Source organism: Ylistrum balloti, unplaced genomic scaffold, assembly GCF_031769215.1.
Source record: "Ylistrum balloti isolate Yb309-2 unplaced genomic scaffold, AGI_CSIRO_Ybal_v1 Utg369598, whole genome shotgun sequence".
In the NCBI taxonomy this organism is placed as follows: Eukaryota; Metazoa; Mollusca; class Bivalvia; order Pectinida; family Pectinidae; genus Ylistrum; species Ylistrum balloti.
This window is the reverse complement of record NW_026781880.1, coordinates 784,299-806,870: the sequence shown is the minus strand read 5'-3', so window position 1 is coordinate 806,870 and position 22,572 is coordinate 784,299. Positions and strand designations below refer to the sequence as shown.

General features: G+C 34.7%; 1 protein-coding gene across 1 annotated transcript; it reads right to left on the bottom strand.

Annotated features, from left to right (window-relative positions):
• Nucleotides 1-3,025: 3,025 nt before the first annotated feature.
• LOC132545669 (ceramide synthase 5-like) lies at nt 3,026-20,007 on the bottom strand. Its single transcript, XM_060209354.1, has 9 exons — nt 19,823-20,007; nt 15,945-16,071; nt 11,467-11,573; nt 10,942-10,957; nt 7,902-7,994; nt 5,362-5,583; nt 4,802-4,908; nt 3,793-3,952; nt 3,026-3,154 (listed from the first exon to the last, which is right to left on the bottom strand). Exons 1-9 carry the CDS (start codon nt 20,005-20,007, stop codon nt 3,026-3,028), a joined length of 1,146 nt encoding a protein of 381 aa, XP_060065337.1.
• Between the last annotated feature and the right edge of the window lie 2,565 nt (nt 20,008-22,572).

Genomic DNA, 22,572 nt, shown 5'->3' with positions numbered 1-22,572 from the left:
CATAGACGCAGTGCTGTTAATAGCCCACTATCTGATGATGGTGGCTTAAAACCCACAACTGCCATCCTAGAATGATATGCACACCATATTCATTCTACAAAGTCTTCCCTGGTGCCATGAAAAAATTCAAAGGTCAGGTAAATAAAAATCACAAAAAATCGAAGTTTGTATGCTAGTACAGGACAATGAGACTGGAACTTCTGTAAATAAATATATTTTGTCTGCTGCTTTAGACTAGTCGTCTACTATGATTTGTCTATCGCTGTGTTCTAGACTTTATGTAGATTTACTATACCATAAGTAATTTTATAATTTGAATCATTAACTAATGAAATATGGAGAAGGGAAGTGGTTATTAAGAAGAATATTTGTTAGAATAAATACAACAATTATTTACACTATATAAAGTACAGAGAAAAATACCAAATTACTGGTGATATAAAAAACAGCCAGATAGAAATAAAAGATAAAGACACATCACTGTTATAAAATCAGTAATCAGTAGAATACTATTAACAATCATTAACCCCCCCCCCCCCCCCCCATATCAACATTTATGATATTATATTGATATATATTTTCACAAGTCAGAGCTTTTAAGATATAAAAACCTAAAGAAATATAACATAGCAGTAAAAAAGATCTGTCTTTGTTACAAGATCGACCAACATTTAAAATCCTCTGTATATCCAGTCACCAGATATGAGACATTACCAGACCTTTGAGAGGCAACTATAATAACTTTGCTTATTACAAAGATAACAAGCCATTTTATATCAGTTTTATATTATAAAAGTATTAAGAATAAATAAAAACATAAAAAACAGATATTGATACATGCTAAAGGGCCTGTGAGAACTTATTACTGCCAGCGTTTACAAAAGTTAATTTTGTATTACTTTCATAGAAAACAGTTGTGAAAAAAATGAAATTCAAAATACTTTGTCTCTTAAATGACAGGACACACTGATTTGTTTCCTTTCAATTTAAGAGAATTTATCAGTAATTTATAAAAATATAATATATAATAGTACTAGTAGGCACAGAACTTTAAATTTCTCCAAAAGTCAAAAAAGCAAGAAGCAAAATCAAGGTGTAGACATGAAAATCACATAATATACAAGATTTCACAACGATACATCTTTTGATTCAATTTTCAAAACATGTTTAGCAATCTGAGCTTCATTTTTAAGAAAGTGTTCATCACACAGACAATGAAATGCTTGTTTACTTGTTGAAAGGACAATTAAGTTCCATAAAAAAATATGAGAATTTGATACATCCTACCAGCTTTGATATAGAAAATTACACATGTTCTACATATATGTATTTAATATATTCTTGGTTAGCACATCATGCATGAGAATTGGAAGGAATAGATATATGATAGACAATGACAACATGGAATGTTGATGAGGTTGATCAAAGAATGCATCAACCAAGTACATCGGTATTAACCGAGGGGAAATCATCATGATATGTAATGTTGTTTAATGCTTGGTAAAGTTTTATAAAACTCAGTCATTGACAGCAGTATTGACTGAGGGGAAATCATCATGATATGTAATGTTTTAGTGCTTGGTAAAGTTTTATAAAACTCAGTCATCGACAATAACATTTAAACAGTAAATCTGTATAAATTTTGAAACTAAACACACAAGTTATTTTACTCAAGTACAAATGAATATTTATTACCTCTCAATGCATTTTTATTTACTACCTGGTAATAGATGACAGCAAACAAAACCCCAAGAAACAATGATAAAATAAACACCTATTGTCCTTAGCCTGGTGGCTAAGCCAACAGATACACTTGGGTATTCTGAGTGGAAACATTTCAAAAGATAAAAACTCTGACAGAGCTCGTATCATGATCGTTACCCTGTTCAATTTAACATCTGAATTACAGGAAAGACATTTAAATATTTCTATCAACTCGAGACAATATCTGCCATTTCACATCCATCATCAATAAGGAAATTAACCAACTGGTACTTTATAATATATCAATTTGAAAGGAAAACATCAATATTAAAATGATCTTGTGAAATGACTCTAATTTTAAAAATACTTGACAGAGCAGCCATCTTGAACTTTTGATCTAGACAAGAAAATAAAATCATTCAAATTATCCTCGAGTTTCCATTCAGCTCTGGGTTCGAAGAAACTCTTTACTTTCTCTATACTAGGTTTCCCCACAGGGAAGAAACTGGATTTCCTGCGACTAAATATAACCTCAAATATTACCCCCCCCCCCTCCTCCCTCACATAACAATTGCATACCTTCATTAGAAAAAAACCACTGAATTCTACATTGTCAGTCAGAGATACTCTAAGCCATTTTTTGTAAAAACTTTATAAACAGGTTGGTTTAGAATGATTCCACTTCTAGAAGTAATGTTTGTATAAAACGTTATTTATAAACATTTTGTGATGTTAGGATGATTTTGTGAAACAAACAGTGAAAACCATTAATCAGACCAAAAGAAAACGGAAAATGATAGCAGTTGACTTCATTATCAACATAAAAAAAGTTCAGATCTACCATGTCAAATTAGCAACAATTATTTTTAAGACAAAAAAATGGTTAAGAAAATCATTTGTTACATAAATAATGATGTCAATCTGTAAATCCACTTAAATTCCATTCAATTATCATTTATTTACAATTATAAATGAATCCATCTGAGTTGTGTACAAATGTTAGTTCTCCCTCACTGGAAACTTAGCACTAAGGTGAAGATTTGGACGGAAACACTGTGTATCAATGTAATATAAATATACAACAGCAGATTTTTCTGTGAGGTCTTTTTCTGATTTCTATGGCTCAGCCTGTTTCAGATTTCTGTGGTCCAGCTTGCTACAGATTTTGGTGACCCTGCCTGTTTCAGATTTTGGTGACTTTGCCTGTTTCAGATTTGGTGACCCTTCCTGTTTCAGATTTTTGTGGCACTGCCTGTTTCAGAATTTTGTGGCACTGCCTTTTTCAGATTTTTGTGGCCCTGCCTGATTTATTTACCCCTGTTCATCTGTTGCCTGCAGTCTGTAGTTTCCTTAAGGATGTAGAGCCATTGGCAGCAATGTTTGACTCATGAGATTTGTTGTCCTCCTCACCTGCTGTTGTATCCTCAGATTCACTGCGAACATCTTTTGTCTATAAAATAAATCAGTTTAGAGAGTTTAACTGTAATCTTCATCAAATTGCTATTTTCAACATACTCTGATTATTGTTTAAATAAAATTTATATAATAGTCAAATAAAGGCATTTCACATTTGGTGGTCGGATGGCACAGTGGCAATGCACTTATCTTTCATCTAGCCATATGGGGTTTCACGGTTTGATACCCCGACATAAGAAAGTAGAGATCACATGTCCAACTACATGGTTTTTCCTGTTTCGTAATTGTTGTAAGATAGATAAAGTGTATGTTATGTTAAACATTGGAATGTTTCAAATTTTGATTTTTTTATCTTCTATGTACTATATTGAGTTGGAGCTCACTTGTAAGTCATGCTCATAAAGATTTGTGATCTAATTAACTAACAGTATATCAGTACATCAAAAACATCATTTATTCTGAAACATTAGCAAAGTGACTGAGCAATAAATTAACATTATTCTCTACTTTTAGTGCTGAATGTACAAAGGGTCTTACATTGAAGTACGAAACTGGAAAATTGACACCATAACTGTACATATCAAATTATGGAACTGAACCATGAACTGCCAATGTGTTACCAAAATTTCATATCGGGCTGACTTACATATCAAAGAAATTTAAATCACTTACCTTTTTCTCCCCTGTCACTTTGTTAATGAAGATACGGAGGATCATCACTGTCCAGATAATATGAAGCACCTGTAGGACCCAGAGTAGACCGTTCAGGGGCCAATAAGCTGGCCACATTGGATTATATTGTAGGGACTCAAAGCTTGCTGACCATACTACCCTGGAATACAACACAGGTGAAACTTGTTAGGTGAATACCCTTCAGTAAATTTTCTATAAAGTCTTGAAAAGAATTGTAAACATAAACTTCTCAAATCCTTACTTTAAATTTCAGCCTTTAGATCACAGGTTAAACAACTGAATTCAACCACACAACAGAAAAGCATCATCTAAAAATTGTTTGACCTCAAAATTTCCAGGTAGTTATACATAAAAACTGTTCCCTATAGTCATTTTTTAGAAATGGCATTTACAAACTTCAAATTTTAAAATTCAAAATGGCCAATTGTGGCCATCTTTACACTTTCACTGAAATGTATTTGAGGTAATGCAAGGACTTATTAAATGATACCCAAATAGCCATATTACAAAAGTGAAAACAGATTTTCTTTTTCACAAAAGATGTGAGAAAATCTCTTTATCTTAATAGGGTTCAAAATGTTTGTACTTTAATAGCCTGTATAAAGTTTTCTTTTTTGTTTTACTTTGAAATCAAAGTCCAGTGTTAGAGGTGTGTGCACACATTACATTGCTAAAAGATTTTTCAAAAGGTTTTTTTTTTTGTCAAGGACTGATGTAAGATTTGGTAAGACCACAATCATAGATTGTCAGGATTATCTCACAGTTTAACAAAAGCAGGGAGTAAAAATCAAAGCTGTAGGAAGTGCTTAAACAGAGTATAAATTTCTCTATTAAATTCACTTTCATGATTTACCTGTCATTTTAATGAATGGAGATTTTATTTCATTCTTGAAAAAAAAATAAATAGTTGAAGATGAAAACAGAAATTTTGGCAATAACACTGTCCAGTCAATAACCGAAAAAAACCGGGGATCTAACATGAACTCACCTGAACGGATAAACATACAGTCTCGTAAATAACCAGACAACAAAAAACACAGCAAACAAAGTGTCTGTTAAAGTCTCCTTCTTCAAATAATTAGCCATCTTGGCACCCTGAAACAGAAAAAAAACTGAAGTTTCTATCTTCTTGTAAACTTTCTAAACCTTAATCAGGTGGTTGCAGGAGTCTCACATTAATAAATGTTAAGATGCCCATTTTAGTTAACATTATATTGAATTTTTCAAGGTGGAGCAATGAATTGAAATTACAGAAAAAATGGCAATGTAGCAAAAATCATCCAATCAAAATGCAACTTAGAATGGTTGAAACTAACTAAGGGCAATAACTCTTTTATCATTCTTAACAACTTGTAAAAATGTTCCATATGCACAAACAATTTTAATTCTGAAAATTGTACTTATTTTGCCGATCTTTTCACATAATTTGAAAACTAGACAAAGCAAATATTCAGAGAGGGAAATGCATTCCCTGGCAGAATGTGTTAGTTCACAATAACATGACAGAATTTTTGTAGGAAAACTACAGTTGATTTTCAATGTACATACTGCCATCCACAGATCAACAGAATCATGGACAACCAAGACGATGGCACCGATGCGGATTGTGTTGGAGGCAAATGAGAAGTAGATAAGTGTGATGGTGACGATATGATGAATAAACATCTGTGTGGAATCCTTCCTCTTGTGGTCGGACAGCACGCTAAATACCAAGTTCCAGTAGAATGCCAGCTCAAGAGTGTAAAACCAGTACACATCGTCTGGAACATGCTGTCACAGAAACAATATCAATAATGAACAGACGACACAATGTACAAGTTGTATGGTACGTGTTGTCATAGAAACAATATCAATGATGAGCAGACGACACAATGTACAAGTCGTATGGTACGTGTTGTCATAGAAACAATATCAATGATGAGCAGACGACACAATGTACAAGTTGTATGGTACGTGTTGTCATAGAAACAATATCAATGATGAGCAGACGACACAATGTACAAGTTGTATGGTATGTGTTGTCATAGAAACAATATCAATGATGAGCAGACGACACAATGTACAAGTCGTATGGTACGTGTTGTCATAGAAACAATATCAATGACAAGTTGTATGGTATGTGTTGTCAGAAACAATATCAATGACACAATGTACAAGTCGTATGGTACGTGTTGTCATAGAAACAATATCAATGATGAGCAGACGACACAATGTACAAGTCGTATGGTACGTGTTGTCATAGAAACAATATCAATGATGAGCAGACGACACAATGTACAAGTCGTATGGTACGTGTTGTCATAGAAACAATATCAATGATGAGCAGACGACACAATGTACAAGTTGTATGGTACGTGTTGTCATAGAAACAATATCAATGATGAGCAGACGACACAATATCTGGACATGTGTCATCAAACAAATACTGCTCAATATAGCAATAGTACTCTGGTGACATTTTATATACACACAATAAATACAATCTGATGACTGATGAACAGTTATATTCACCTTTCAGACGAAACTTTTGAATACTTTGTATTAACATGTGTCTTTATCCTAATGTAAAGGTTTACTCTCAGCAAATTTATTTACTAGAAGACCTGAATCACCTAAATGTATAAAGCTGTGATGTAAATTATCTGAGGCGACAAACAAAGCATTCATGTATCTTAGATCAACATGGCACCATGATCTTGTGACCTAAAACCTATCTATACTCCTGTGAATCCAAATAAATATTAGTTGTATAATCGGAGGTTATAATACCGAACATAAGTAAAATACTTAGGCCAAACAAACATTATTTGTTTCCTGTAACATACTGAAAAAACTTTGAGTAGGTAGGTAGGAAAAATGCTTATAGGACAGAAATTTTAACTTTACGAGTGCTTCTGTGAAAATTGCCTTTAAAAATTTTGGGTAAGCACCAAATATTAGGGTACATAAAGTTTACCGTAATCAGGAAATGTTCTGTATTTGGCCTTAATAATGCATGGTAAAAGGGGTTATCGGAACTAACCAGAAAGAAGTGTGATTTACAGCGCTGTAAATGACGTCAAGGCATGACCTTACTACTTTATTGTAGTTATAGAAACAATCAAGGTAATTCACCGTTAAAACAAGAGATTGAGCTGTTGATAATGAGTACTTCAACTCAGTTCAAATAAAGATATGGCGTACGTGTCAGCTAAATGTGTAAGGAATAAAAAATTAGCTAATTAACTGTTTGTAATGGCATTTATAATCATCATAAATGACAGAGTATGCAAGCAAACACGTCATATTTTGCACAACCAAATAAAAATATCTTGAATTTTCAAAATTTTAATAAGAAAAATGTTATCTTTTGCAATTCACTTTTTAAAACGAGTGGCATTTACAATACTATGACAGCCAGCAGTGACTAAATATCTAAGCATGATTCTTGAATTCTGTGTTTAAAAGGGTCAGCCAGAAAAAATGGTTTATCAATTCTACAGTGTAAAGTGTAGTCATGATAGTTGAACATAACTATAAGTTTTTAAAAAATAAATTTAGATTGTTCAAAAATGATTTGGACTTGCAGAATTGAAGATTTTTCTGGGCTTTTGTTCAAATTTCACTTTGGTAATTTCAAAAACCGATTTCAAATTTGCTTTTATAAATTTGATCAAGAGCAATGAAAGATCAGGTGATTTAATCATTATTCATGCTTCAAACATGCCATGACACAGCGAATAAAAGGCCGAAGAGAACTCTGTAATTATGGAAAAAACATTTTTCAGATTACGACACAAGAGCTACAAGGCCTGATTATACTGTAACATATTGTGTTCCAATCCACTTTCTATATTATAGACATGTTCCTATTGACACACTGCCCTTCATTCATACAATCACTTCTAAATTGGCAGCCTTTGTAATAGGAATCTTTTATAACTCTCCCGTATTCTGTAAAAAAAGAACTTTTTTTATCGAACACTTCTTTTACAAAACAATTCTATTTTCCAGGCCCTGATAATTGTATTGACAGAAAATCCCTCACAGGTTTATGCAAGTTTTGTGTAAATGCCTGCGTTCACACTGCTGTAAGCTATCGTGCTTACCTGGTGCTTATAGTCAATCCAACAGTATTTAGTTTCCCATAGGTATGGTTTCTGTAAGAACAAAATAAGATCTCGTAAATAATTCATATAAAACTCAAAATCAATTGGTCATAAATGCTGAAACAAGACATACTCTGATACCAATTATGGTAGGTCTGTGAATATTATATTACTGGACAATGTTAATTTACTATTTTATGATGTTGACAAGAATGAAAGGTTATATGCTACCTTGTATGTTATACAGACATTATTTGTGTTAGAGTTAAGGCTATATGCTACCTTGTATGTTATACAGACATTATTTGTGTTAGAGTTAAGGCTATATGCTATCAAATACCTTTTATTTGGTATTCATCCCAAGACAGTATCATCATTCAGCAAAAAAGTGGTACTACACACTACATGTACTTTTCATCAAAATTCCCCTAATTATTTGGACAAGTTGTCATTTAGGACAAAAACACTCAATGTTTGATACTGGAAAGCTGAAATAGCTTGCTAGGCTTCAAAATCTAATTCTTAATTAGTATTGAAAGGTGCTATTCATTTGTGTCCGTTTAAAATCTTCAAGATTGCAGGTGGTAGGTATTCTGTGGTTTGCCTTAACCAGCTGCATGCCACACTTGAATTTCATGGAAGTTCCGATTGTACAGATCTATTTGATATCTGAAATAATCAGATATATGAGGCCAGTGCACCTCAAAATCTAGATTTTCACCTTACTTTTGAACAGATCTGATTTTCTTCTGTCACCTCCTTGGTTTAAAAACAAGGCCCATCATCATTGATGAAGCCTCGACATAAACAGCGTTCTGCTGCAGTTTCTACTGTGTCTAACTCTGAACTTGTATTGAAAGGAGCCGTTTGAACAGGACTAAGACTGGAGTACCTTATTTTCCCGGTTATAAACCACACTAGTATGTAAAATGCAGAGCCAATTTTTAACATTTTTTTTATTTGATCGACATATTAATCACATCGGACAAAAAGCCACACTCCATGACACACCTATGATACTCAAATACACTGTTTTCCTACAATTATTGAGGTGGTCAAAAGTAGTTCAACTTAGCGGGTTTTACTCTACATTAAAACTCAAATCCACTTACATCCCAGACATTGATACCCCAGACAATGATTCCACTCGCAATGATTACCCAGACTAAGATACCCCAGACATTGATACCCCAGACATTGAAAACAATACATATACAGACAATACCCCAGACATTGATACCCCAGACAATGATACCCCAGACTTTGATACCCCTCATTACTTACCCCTTAATTTGATACGAAGTCATTGATACCCAGACATTGATACCCCAGACATTGATACCCCAGACATTGATACCCCAGACATTGATACCCCAGACATTGATACCCAGACATTGATACCCCAGACATTGATACCCAGACAATGATACCCAGACATTGATACCCCAGACATTGATACCCCAGACATTGATACCCAGACAATGATACCCCAGACATTGATACCCCAGACATTGATACCCCAGACATTGATACCCCAGACATTGATACCCCAGACATTGATACCCAGACATTGATACCCCAGACATTGATACCCCAGACAATAATACCCCAGATATTGATACCCAGACAATGATACCCCAGACATTGATACCCCAGACATTGATACCCCAGACATTGATACCCAGACATTGATACCCCAGACATTGATACCCCAGACAATGATACCCCAGACATTGATACCCCAGACATTGATACCCAGACATTGATACCCCAGACATTGATACCCCAGACATTGATACCCCAGACATTGATACCCCAGACAATGATACCCCAGACATTGATACCCCAGACATTGATACCCCAGACATTGATACCCCAGACATTGATACCCCAGACATTGATACCCCAGACATTGATACCCCAGACATTGATACCCCAGACATTGATACCCCAGACAATGATACCCCAGACATTGATACCCAGACATTGATACCCCAGACATTGATACCCCAGACATTGATACCCCAGACATTTATACCCCAGACAATGATACCCCAGACATTGATACCCAGACATTGATATCCCAGACATTGATACCCCAGACATTGATACCCCAGACATTGATACCCCAGACATTTATACCCCAGACATTGATACCCCAGACAATGATACCCCAGACATTGATACCCCAGACAAAGATACCCAGACATTGATACCCCAGACAATGACACCCCAGACAAAGATACCCCAGCATTAATACCCCAGACATTGATACCCCAGACATTGATACCCCACCCAGACATTGATACCCCAGACATTGATACCCCATACAATGATACCCCAGACAATGATACCCCAGACACTGATACCCCAGACAATGATACCCCAGACATTGATACCCCAGACATTGATACCCCAGACATTGATACCCCAGACATTGATACCCCAGACAATGATACCCCAGACATTGATACCCAGACATTGATACCCAGACAATGATACCCCAGACAATGATACCCCAGACAATGATACCCCAGACATTGATACCCCAGACAATGATACCCCAGACAATGATACCCCAGACATTGATACCCCAGACATTGATACCCCAGACATTGATACCCCAGACATTGATACCCCAGACATTGATACCCCAGACAATGATACCCCAGACAATGATACCCCAGACAATGATACCCCAGACAATGATACCCAGACAATGATACCCCAGACATTTATACCCCAGTCAATGATACCCCAGACAATGATACCCCAGACATTGATACCCAGACAATGATACCCCAGACATTGATACCCCAGACATTGATACCCCAGACAATGATACCCCAGACATTGATACCCCAGACAATGATACCCCAGACAATGATACCCCAGACAATGATACCCCAGACATTGATACCCCAGACAATGATACCCCAGACAATGATACCCCAGGCAATGATACCCCAGACAAAGATACCCCAGACATTGATATTCCTGACAATGAAATCTGATCGAGAACATTTGTTTAAGGACAGGCAAACAGATTTGAATAGCTCACCATCTGATGTTTTGTATGATAGCAATTTTTGTTTTTTGTTTTGAACTTGCTTTTCTATCAACCTAAAACTTTATGTAAAACAATTATCATGTTGTATACAGGTAGTGAGTTACAATTAAATCTTACTGCATGTATAGAGAGACTGAAGCATTTGATGGATAATATCGTGTATTGGAACTGAGCAATCCAGACATAAATAGTTACGTTGTTATCTATCAGTTTGTATGTAAGCTTTGCATGTATTTACAATAGGTTTAATCATACCAATAACTCACTATTTTCTGACAAAAGTCCAACGTCCCATTCCTAAAAGTAAGTTATATAGGAAAACATTCACCCAGGGTTTTTTCCACCCACAGATGAAACTTAATTTTCAACCAGTGAATATATTTGTCCAATATTATCAGCATAATACATTCATACTTCAGCTTTCAAATAAGACTTTAGCCTACTGTTTCAAATTTGCATCCTTTTGTCTATAGTCTGTAATTTTTTCATATTTACCTGCATTCCCTGAACTTTTTCATCCTGCCAGGCATATCTTGACTGCGTCGGTGTCGGAACCATCTTTGTATCTGTCGTTCTGTTAAACTCGTCTTTTTGGACAATTCCTGTTTATTGCAAAATAACATTAATAAAATTTGCTACAAATACTTCACCTGAGAGTGATGGCAGCTGTTTATAAATATAATCTGATGATCAGTATGTTTGGAGATCTCAATGGATTCGATTTATCATATTCTTTTTGTTTTCTTGTTCTTTACCTTTGTCATAAAGTCTTAGATCTCTGAAGAAAATATGTTGACCAACATGTTTGCTCAACAAAAGGACATCAAGACAGAAAAAAAGATATAATTCAGGTATAAATGTACCAAAATTAATTATTAAATAATACTTTGAAAGTGTAAAACAAAGATATTCTGGCTATGCATGGTGAAAGTCTATTCTTAGTTGTTGAGTCATTTTGAGTCACATGGCTTCCTTGCATAGATGGTAGCTAACAGGCTACCTCATTGAACAACATGTAGGAAGCCCATTGAAGGCTTTCAATAGCAATTAGTAGTTTCCTTAAGAACATATAGTATCACTAGACAATTTATGATACCAGCTTCCTAAGAAACATTAGAACTGCCCCAGATAGGGATCATTGAATCCACACAAGATTGATAATCAATTTAGGTAGCAATTTCAGTAAATGCTTAATTGACTGTTTGAGGCTCTTGCTCTGGATCACATGCTCCGGATCACATGCTCTGGATCACAAGACTTTTTCTGTGATGGACCTCCTGTATCATGATCAGTAAGTGGGAGACAGCTAAACACCCTGCCTGAAAACTGACCTTGGGTGTTAATAGACCAATAAATCCCACAAGTAGCAAACTGACTACAGAAATCACTGTAGCAGATAACTTGATTGTCACAAGTTTTGTGGGTTCACTTATCTCTGGTAACCTATTTATAACACTGAAATGTTATATTGTACTTAAGGCATCAATGATTTTGTCATTGTCTATAGGGTACTTTGCATTAAGTAATTATGACATATGTTGTATGTTTTACACATTTAACGACAGATACAGCCCAATTGGGAATTTTTTTCCCACATTAATTAATGGTTTATGTCATGCTTGGTGAATTTAATACTCATGGTTTATTAAGTTAACATTATGCTTGTAACTTCTACAGCATATATATCAATATCATAATTCTTATGTTCCACAGACTGGTGCATTCAAAATTCTAAATAGACTGCACTATTTATCATATGAAAAAAGAGAGTACAGATAAGATCAAATCACAGATTTTATACAAAAAAGAATTACTAGGATACTGTATATGAATGGTGAGGCCCTTGTGAGTACTTTACAGAGGAATCATCAAATTATGTCCTGATACTAATCATTCACCTGTCACAGATATGCTTAGTCAACGTTTACAGTAAATGCATGAGGGAGTAACCAGGACATTGTGATTCACTTCAGCAGAAGTGGAGTTGTATATATATATTGAGATGTCTGTTTATAAGAAAATTTTCAATAACAGTGTATTACTACCATCTTAATTCCAACGTGACATGCACACAGATGTCCAAGGAAATAGATCACATTAAACCTAATGACATTTACTGTGTATCTCATACATTCTGTACACAACAAACCCGTGTATACAACTTTTATCCTGCTATAATTCCGGGCCAACACATTACATTTCACTATATTTTATAATACTATACAATGATATAATGTATGTCTGTACACGACTAAACAGCTCATCTAGCTAATAGAAACACCGGAGGTAAGGAAAGGTAAAGTATCCCCCTGGTTAAAATCCTACTGATTACCAGTCACTAGCCATGACTTTTCATTTCTTACCCATAATTGTTAACATGATTATCTCCCTTTACAACATACATAATGATAGAAATGAAATTTAGTAAACATGTAAGAATGACAAGGAAGTTATTTTTTAGACAAAAAGTTTTTTTTCACATTCAGCCATTCAGCCACTCAGCCACATAATGTCAATTATATCAAAATATAAAACAGGATTTTTAAAACTTAGACAAGAACTGGTTATACCTGAAGATAGAATTAATTTCTGGCATGTAGTGTTGTCCTTATCAAAATATTTACTTACAGAATGATGATATTTACATAAATGTTGACATGTTATTGACAATGCATAACTGTTTTTTTTATAGATACAATACACATTTTTATCTTATTCTTGACAAATGTTTAAAATACATACATGTATATACAACTAGCTGGTACACGGTACATACACGTATATACAACTAGCTGGTACACGGTGCATACACGTATATACAACTAGCTGGTACACGGTACATACACGTATATACAACTAGCTGGTACACGGTGCATACACGTATATACAACTAGCTGGTACATGGTACATACATTTACATCCTTCACTGAGTGTATAAGATAGATTGCCTGTATTTTATGGATGATAATCTAAAAAAAATAACAACATAAAAATTGTCCTGAGATGATATTACACCCTCATTTAATCTTTAAATGAAGTAATTATTAAAGTACATAAAATTACACTACCAGGTATATGTATTGAGATATTTCAAACACTATGACTGTGGCAAGGAATTTCTCTTTAGAATGATGAGTAAAGCAGTAGACTGATAAGCCAGGGATCATGGGTTCGAACCCCAGCAGAGGCACTATAATAAGCCCTTTCCTCTTGCCCAACATTTTCACAAAACAATGTAAAGTTATCTTCACACAATCATTTATATTTTCTCTACTTGTAAGTTGATTTCCTGTTTTTATTTAATTTTTTTTTTTCATTTTTAAATCAAGACTTAAATAATTGACATATAATCCCTATGCTAATCTGGGTGGAAGAGGGCTTCGTGTTATAAAAGTTTAAATATTTTATCCAATGCCATCAGCCAAGCATTTCCTTAATTATAAATATACAATGATCTATTTCTATATCCTATATATCATGGTTGTCATTGTACATGCTCTCTGAGGATAGGGTTAGATTACCAGTCAAGACTATCTATTAAATGATTTGGACAGATTTCTAAAATATAAATATATTGATAAAATGTAGGATTCCCTTCATCTTCCTCTCTGTCCCTAACTAGTCCTTGATACAACATGCCAAGTTAGTGTTAGGCTAGAACTATAATCTGAAGTTTGCTAGTATAGACAGTCCCTCTCTACCACATTTCTGTATCCCACTCTCTCTCCTTGTTTCATACCACTACTATTTCCTCTCTACTCACTTTCCTATCTTCTCTCGTCCGTTGAGAGGCTGAAAGACTGTAAAAGTGGACATAAAATCCGTTAAATAAATCAAAAAATTAATATATCAGCAATATTTATTTAGCTAAAACGGGATAGATATTTAAATATGTAGATATATACAACATACATGTATAAAAAATTTCTCTTTAGACCCTGAACAATTAGAAATGCATGCTTCAATTCTGTGTAATTGAAGAAAATCAAATCTTTCTGGTTTGATTTTCTTTAATAAGGATCTGAAAGGAACATTTGGACGAAACCACAGCAAGCTGTCCCCGAGCGTAAGAAATCTAAAAATGAGAGTTGAACTCTAATTCTCTAGCCTCACAATAACAAGAAGTCTGAATAATTCTGATGTTTTATTGAAGTTTTTCCTTTAATTTTGTATACCAGTGTGTGTATTATATGTGGGTCAAACACTGTGAATACAACTTGACACGTGTACCCAGGTCCTGAAGATGGTTAGATATTCAAACAGCATAATAAAACCACTTCCCTCTTTACAAAACATACCTATCATCACATTGTCACCTTTTTATGTATTAGTCTGTCAGGTTTTGAATTAAGTAAATGTCTATACCTAAAGATTCACCATAAGTTGATCCATTATGTTATGCATGGTTGCTTACAGCTTCAAATTTTTAGAGGATGAGGATATGAGAAGGTTCATGCATGAGTGATCAACAGTGAAAGCGATCGTCAATTTCAGTTTTCAATTTCCCTCACTAAGTCCTATACTGCCAAGCAAAAACTACATATGAATGCCCTGTGACACCTCCACCTTCCACATACCAAACAATCATAACTACAGCAGCTACAGCTTTGTACTATACTTATCCTGTGAACAACTTGGAGAGGCAAATATAGGACTCAAAGACAGGGTTGGGCTTATTACAGGACCATAAAGTAGAATGTGATGGTAGATGTGGATTAATGGGCTTATAGTACCAAGCATGGGCTCATTGACCAATACACAGGTCAACTTAAATTGCAAGGTTTTCCCTACAACTATGACAAATATGCGTCTGATTTTCTCAAGTTTGCTATGCAATCTAGGGGCAAATGCACTCCAATCACAAATGAATTAGTGTATCAAAATTCTATCAATTCCTAAAAAAATTGTCAAATTAAGAGGTCAAAATGTAGATTTTGTAGAGGCAGTCATAACCCTGTAAATTTATGCATTACCTGGACTTGTTGTTGTTCTGGATACTTTTCAGTGCTATACAAAGCCTCCAAAACAGGATTCTTCTCTATAGTGTAATGTTTCTTGAAGGTCAGTCCCATGTACTGGGCAAACGGGACCACCAGCAACCTGCCAAAACAAACCACAAGTGAGTTACATTGACTGCATAATCGATAAATCATCACCAAATTCTCAATCACCAGTCCATAGCAAAAGGTTGGCAATTAACAGATTAACAGTAAAACTCTCACACCACGCTAAGAAAATCAGGATAGTGAAAACATACCTGTTATATTTGTTGGCATTGCCACTGCGAATACAATACTTTAAAACCATTCATTTCTGTAAAGATTGATTTTCCTTCAATATGTGGATATTTTCAGTTTATGAAATATTTACGTCCACAATTCATTTTAAATCTATTACAGTAGGTACATGCAGATTTATTGAACAATATTTATCAACAAAATCAACTTTCCATAAAGTAGTGATTAAAAAAAAAAAATGAAATCCGAGCCAAATAAAAATATCTGATTATATAGTGGTAAGTTTTAAATTTCTATATTTTTAGACGTGTGCTTAAACCTTTAATGTTTCAAACTGAAGGAGCTGAATGCTGATAAGTAGAAGATTATGTAATCAGTTACAAACACTACCGGCCATGATAGCACATCAACTATGACAGTCATATCAGGTTTTCATAACTTCATGTCGTTTGTGTTTTCTTACAAAACATTAATGTTTCTGTTACCTGGCCACATTTCTGCTGAATCACAATATGTTGTCCACTGGAAATTTGCAGTTTTCAAGGCAAAGCACGAGTGATAACAAAAATGAGATAATGATATAATTTCAAATAAATTGTAAATTCTGTTTTGACTGAATACCAGAAGGAAACACTATGACCTGCAACTGCATCTGTTTCTTGAAAGCTGCATGTTTACATGAATTCAAAATTTGTATTTTTTTTTTATGTTGTTTACTCATTCAGTCACACATATTTGAACAACATTCAGTATTTTTCTCTCTTTATCTCTGGATTGAACCAGTTAGTAAGAATTTGTTTTTTCCACACTTCTGAAAAGTATGGGAAAAATTGTCCTACATTTAGAACTATAACATATCCTTAAAAATGAATCATTTTCCACAGTTTGGAAAAGCATGGAAAAAACTATAGACACCTAATAAGCATGCAGACAAGGGCCAGTGTTCTTTAATAAACTGATAGGATTAACTTAGCATAGTGTAGTGTATAAAGAGCTGTTAAATACTATAGAGAAGGAACATGTAGAGTATTCCTGTTTAAAACCAGGTTTTTTAATCTGTGTGTTGTACTGACTTACCAGTATGTCGATTACTGATTAAATACCACATGTTTGGCCTATTGTCCACTCTGGCTAATTGCAGATTTGAATTGTATGGTCTGTTGTGCACACTATACAGATTGTGTTTGGACTGTTCAACCAGTCGTCCAAACCAACCACATTGTAGATCGTGTTCAAATGAGACAGTTTAGAGTGACGTAATATTGAAATTAAACATTTTTTTCCAAAATTGTATTACCTTCTAATATATGTTTCACGTCTCCTAAAACATTCAGAAATTTCTGGAACTCGTGTGATTCTGCTGCTAAGTGCTCATGAGTATGCTAGCTAGGATTTATTAGGTTGAATTATTACAAACAGTACTTTAGTGTCCACCCTAAATAAAAGTGGCCAAGCTTTGACTGCTCGGCGCGTAAGAATGAAATTGCTATAGGTATATATACACAAACGTCTGGTCTCGACTTCTAGGAATTTAGCAAATACATTTGAAAGAGAATATATACAAACTCATACCAAATTGATTCTTTTATACATAACTTTACACTGGTTTCCATTTCATATGAGATTTATGAAACAGGTCTGACAACAACTTTCCATTAATGCTTACCTCCAATGGCCTAACATAAAAAAAATACATATTTTTCATATGAAATGGAAACAAATCCAGGATTTTTTATCTTGTAATCAATCATTTTTTACCAATTTTACTTAAATCATGCTTTTCCAGTTCCAAAATTATCTCTGCATTCATACGCTATTTTCATTATGATACTATTATGCAATTGTTGAGCATGTTAAGTCATTCTACTATCCTTGAGCTGACATTCAATATCATTTCATTCACCTCATAAACACGAGTCACATGTGATACAAAAAGCTCCTGTTTATCACCAACTGAATGTCAACGTGATCAAATTACTGTTTCTACGTACAAACAATTATAAAAAATGTACAACCATACAATTAGGGATTTCTTGTTTCTACGTACAAACAATTATACAAAATGTACAACCATACAATTAGGGATTTCTTGTTTCTACGTACAAACAATTATACAAAATGTACAACCATACAATTAGGGATTTCTTGTTTCTACGTACAAACAATTATACAAAATGTACAACCATACAATTAGGGATTTCTTGTTTCTACGTACAAACAATTATACAAAATGTACAACCATACAATTAGGGATTTCTTGTTTCTACGTACAAACAATTATACAAAATGTACAACCATACAATTAGGGATTTCTTGTTTCTACGTACAAACAATTATACAAAATGTACAACCATACAATTAGGGATTTCTTGATTACTTGGAAAATTCCTGTTATAGCTGTTTAAGTTGAGAACATTTGTTCAGTTGTATCACTTGAATGTGCACTATCAATTTGTCAAAATCGTATCTATTTTGAAAGCAGGCAACATCCAGATATAAACCATATTGTTTTTTCAAATCTTACCTCCTTATGGTTCATTAGACCATACAGATCCCAGACTGAGTACAAAAAAATTGTCACATTTTTTTTTTATTTTTCTGAGGGAAAATTTTATACAACCATTTGAATTCAATAAATAGACCCAAGTTAGTTACATAAAACAAAAATATAAGATTTCTGTTAAAAGCATTAAGGTCTGCCCGTCTGTATCATGTTATTGTACACATAACAAGTAGGATTAAATCTACATTGTATCAGTATGATTCACTTCAATGCAGTTCTAATCACTACAATAGACACGTTCTACTGCATTAGACAGCAAACTAGGTCAGAAAAACATGTTAAGGTGATTGACTGACTTTTGAAATCTATACATACTGCATACACAGTATCGAATATTTAGAAATTGACTACAAACCATGTACATACTATAACTGTACTTATTCTGAGTTTATAAACAGCCAAGGACTTAACATGTTTTGTGAACATATTTCAAAGTTCAAATAAATAAACCGAATAAAAACGGACTCCCAATGAAACATTTTAGACATTATTTTTTTTTTAATTCTGCAAACTTAATTATTATCGTTATTTTTTTCCTTGTTTAGATAAAAAAAACATTGCAATGCTGGTCTTAATCAATGTTCAAAACACCAAACAGAAATATTTAACATTATTTACTATACCTCAATATAAACAGAATAAAGAGATATTTTGGGATGTCATATCAAACGATGCAATATTCGTATTTGTCTTTGGTTTAAAAAGATATCATTCTGGTCAAGAAGACAAGAACTTGCTTATTTCAGAAGTTCAAAAAACAACACGGTCGATTTTTCACCTACTACGGATCACGGAAAATCCTGAATTTACCCGATACCTTTGCCATACTACAAACGTTCGCACATGCTACATGACGATGCACCTACTGACAATATTCTTGTCAAATCAGCAGCACAGAACAGCTGAAAGGTCAAAATTATATATAATTGTTCAAAACAACTAGACACTGACTACTTAAAATCAGATTCAAAGACTGTCAAATCAAAATTAGACCGTACTGATGTGTCAGGTCAAACACTGTCTGCTAGGACCTAAACGCAGGTAGACGTACCTTTCGTAAGCGAGTCGTATTCCAATAAAAATAATTCCTATAGCAATGCTTGGTAGAAAAATGTGTCTCTCTAAAGGATAATAAATGCCAGGTGGAGGGTTTTCGAAGTCTTTCCATGTTACATTATTCAACAACCAAAACTTCTCGCTCCAGAACCAATCTCGCAAAGCTTGTAGGTTCTCCATCGGCTTAGCTTGATAGCCTACATACACGCTTGGTACAGTTGATCGCTTGCTAGTAGGAAGTTACTAGAGTTCGGATAATATACCTAAACTACCCAGATTGTAGAGGTGTTAATTTTACTGGTTAAGTATATACGCACGCGCAGATTTCTCGCTCCCAGTGATGATTTTTTTACACCAGATAATATAAGGGCATCTCAGAGAATTATTATTTGATCGTTTTCTCACTAAATAAAATAATGCACGCCTCTGATTAACTCTAGCGTTTCTTTACAAATACATCGGAATATATCAACCCGGCCAGTTCAATGTTACCACGGGTTCGTCTTTCATATGCCTGAACACGAAAATCGCCTCACTTGTTTGTTGACATACATTTCAGTACTGATACAATAGTACATAATTTTTTCAACAGACATAGCTCAACTTCATTGTAACATTCTGCGTTTCCTAAAAATCAATGAAGGTGAGTTTTTGTTCCTAGTTCGTACCGCTGATCGATGTCGACATCGTCAGAACAACATTGCTTCTGTTGACTCATTTTCTGATATACACTTGAAAACACCCGGTTGCATAGATTAATGTGCAGATATAAGAGTATATTGATAAATAATTGTAACACATTGGGATTTTGAACATGGAATACGAACAAGTTAATGTAGATATGTACACCAAGCCTTCACGTGTCTCAGGATACAGTAAAATGGTACACAATGAACCATTCACCCATGATCAGTTTCAGTTTGCCGTGCGCTCTTGCGCAAAGGAACGAGATACATACGGTTGCTGGGAACGGACATCACAAAAATATATATATTATTGTGTTCCAACTCAATAATATCTCGTCCCAACGCAATGATATTCCACAGCAATAATATTTCATTCCACCGCACGCAATAATATTTCATTCCCGCGCAATAATATTTCGATCCCATGCAATATCTATTTATACTTCGTTCGAACGCAATGGCATATTTTCTGTGATGTCCGTTCCCAAATACCAGCTCTTGCCTTCGGCTCTACAAGCACGAAAGGGGCGTATCTCATGGCATCCCACAGAAAAAACTGCATACGATTAAACATATTTAACAAGTTAATAACCAAAGGTCATATAAGCATGTGCTGCAAGTCAGGTTAATACTTTTATTGTGAAATACAACGTGTTTGATTTAAATCTTGTAAGAGTAATTCCTCTTCGCAAATGAAAATTTGCCTGCAGGCAATTGTTTACACCTAGTGCACAAAATTAAAACTAGATTTAGACGAGATGTAGACAAGGTTTAGACGAGATTTAGACGAGGTTAAGACTATTGGTGGACCAGTACACTAAATCTGATACAGGTGATGTAGCTATCTCTCCAAATATAGGTAATGTACAGTGTCTGTTTTCTCCATATTCTATGGGTGCTCTGTGCACCTCTGGAGCAGGACATGGCAAAATTGTAGGTTCCATGTGCGACACCTTGTGGACAAGACGAAAAGACTTGTCTTATCCTTTGATGTACATCAGCCGAATCTCGGGGTCGCATAATGGTATATTTTAATGGTTTTGAAGTTGGGTGTCGCTCCTTTGTGCTCTTCAAAAAGAGTATATCAGCCTGTGATTGGTCAGTTTTATTTCTCCTAGAACCAATAAAATTACTTCGTTTGGGTCTTCAGTTTTGGCATGACATGTTCCAGGAGTGCAGAAAGCGAAAGTGACCGTAACCCCTGGAGTATCGAGAACATGTTCCAGGAGTGCAGAGAGCGAAAGTGACCGTAACCTCTGGAGTATCGAGGATGATTCCCGGGGTGTAGAGAGCGACAGTGATTGTGACCCCTTGGGTATCGGGGATGGTTCCAGGGGTGTAGAGAGCGACAGTGATTGTGACCCCTGGAGTATCGAGGATGGTTCCAGGGGTGTAGAGAGCGACAGTGATCGTGACCCCTGGAGTATATTTGAAGAAAAAAGAACGGTTTACTGAAGTGTGGTAAAGGGAAGCCTATCTCTATACATTGTGTTCATCAAAATGTTTATACAACGCACTGAACAGACAGATAAAAGTGATGGAATAAAAAGGGTATCAAACTCTAAATATATGATATATATATGAAATAGATCGGGTTGAAAACTAGGGTGTTGCATCATATGGCTAAAGTAATGTCCTTAATCTTCTGCTATAAGTTCCTGATGTATTAAACGTTAGAAACACATGTACATCTGTATGTGAACATTATGCATCGTGATTATAGAAATAAGAACTAGCGATATACAATATACGTATGATGGGACAGTAGACTGTAGTTTGTTGTACACCAGAAAACATGTTACCACTGAGACGGTGATCTCGGTGTCATTGCTGGAACATATGGAACTATAAGTTCTTTCAAGTAGCCAGGAAAGGGTCCATGTAGGGCATTGTACACATGTACTAGAAGTTTATATCGGCATCGGAACTCTACAGGCAACCAATTAATTGACAAAGCACCGGTGTAAAGTGATTTCTTCTTTGTTCTAGTCACAAGTCGAGCTGCAGCATTTTGAACCTGTTGTAGTTGCCATAATCCAAGTGATGTCACAAGAGAATG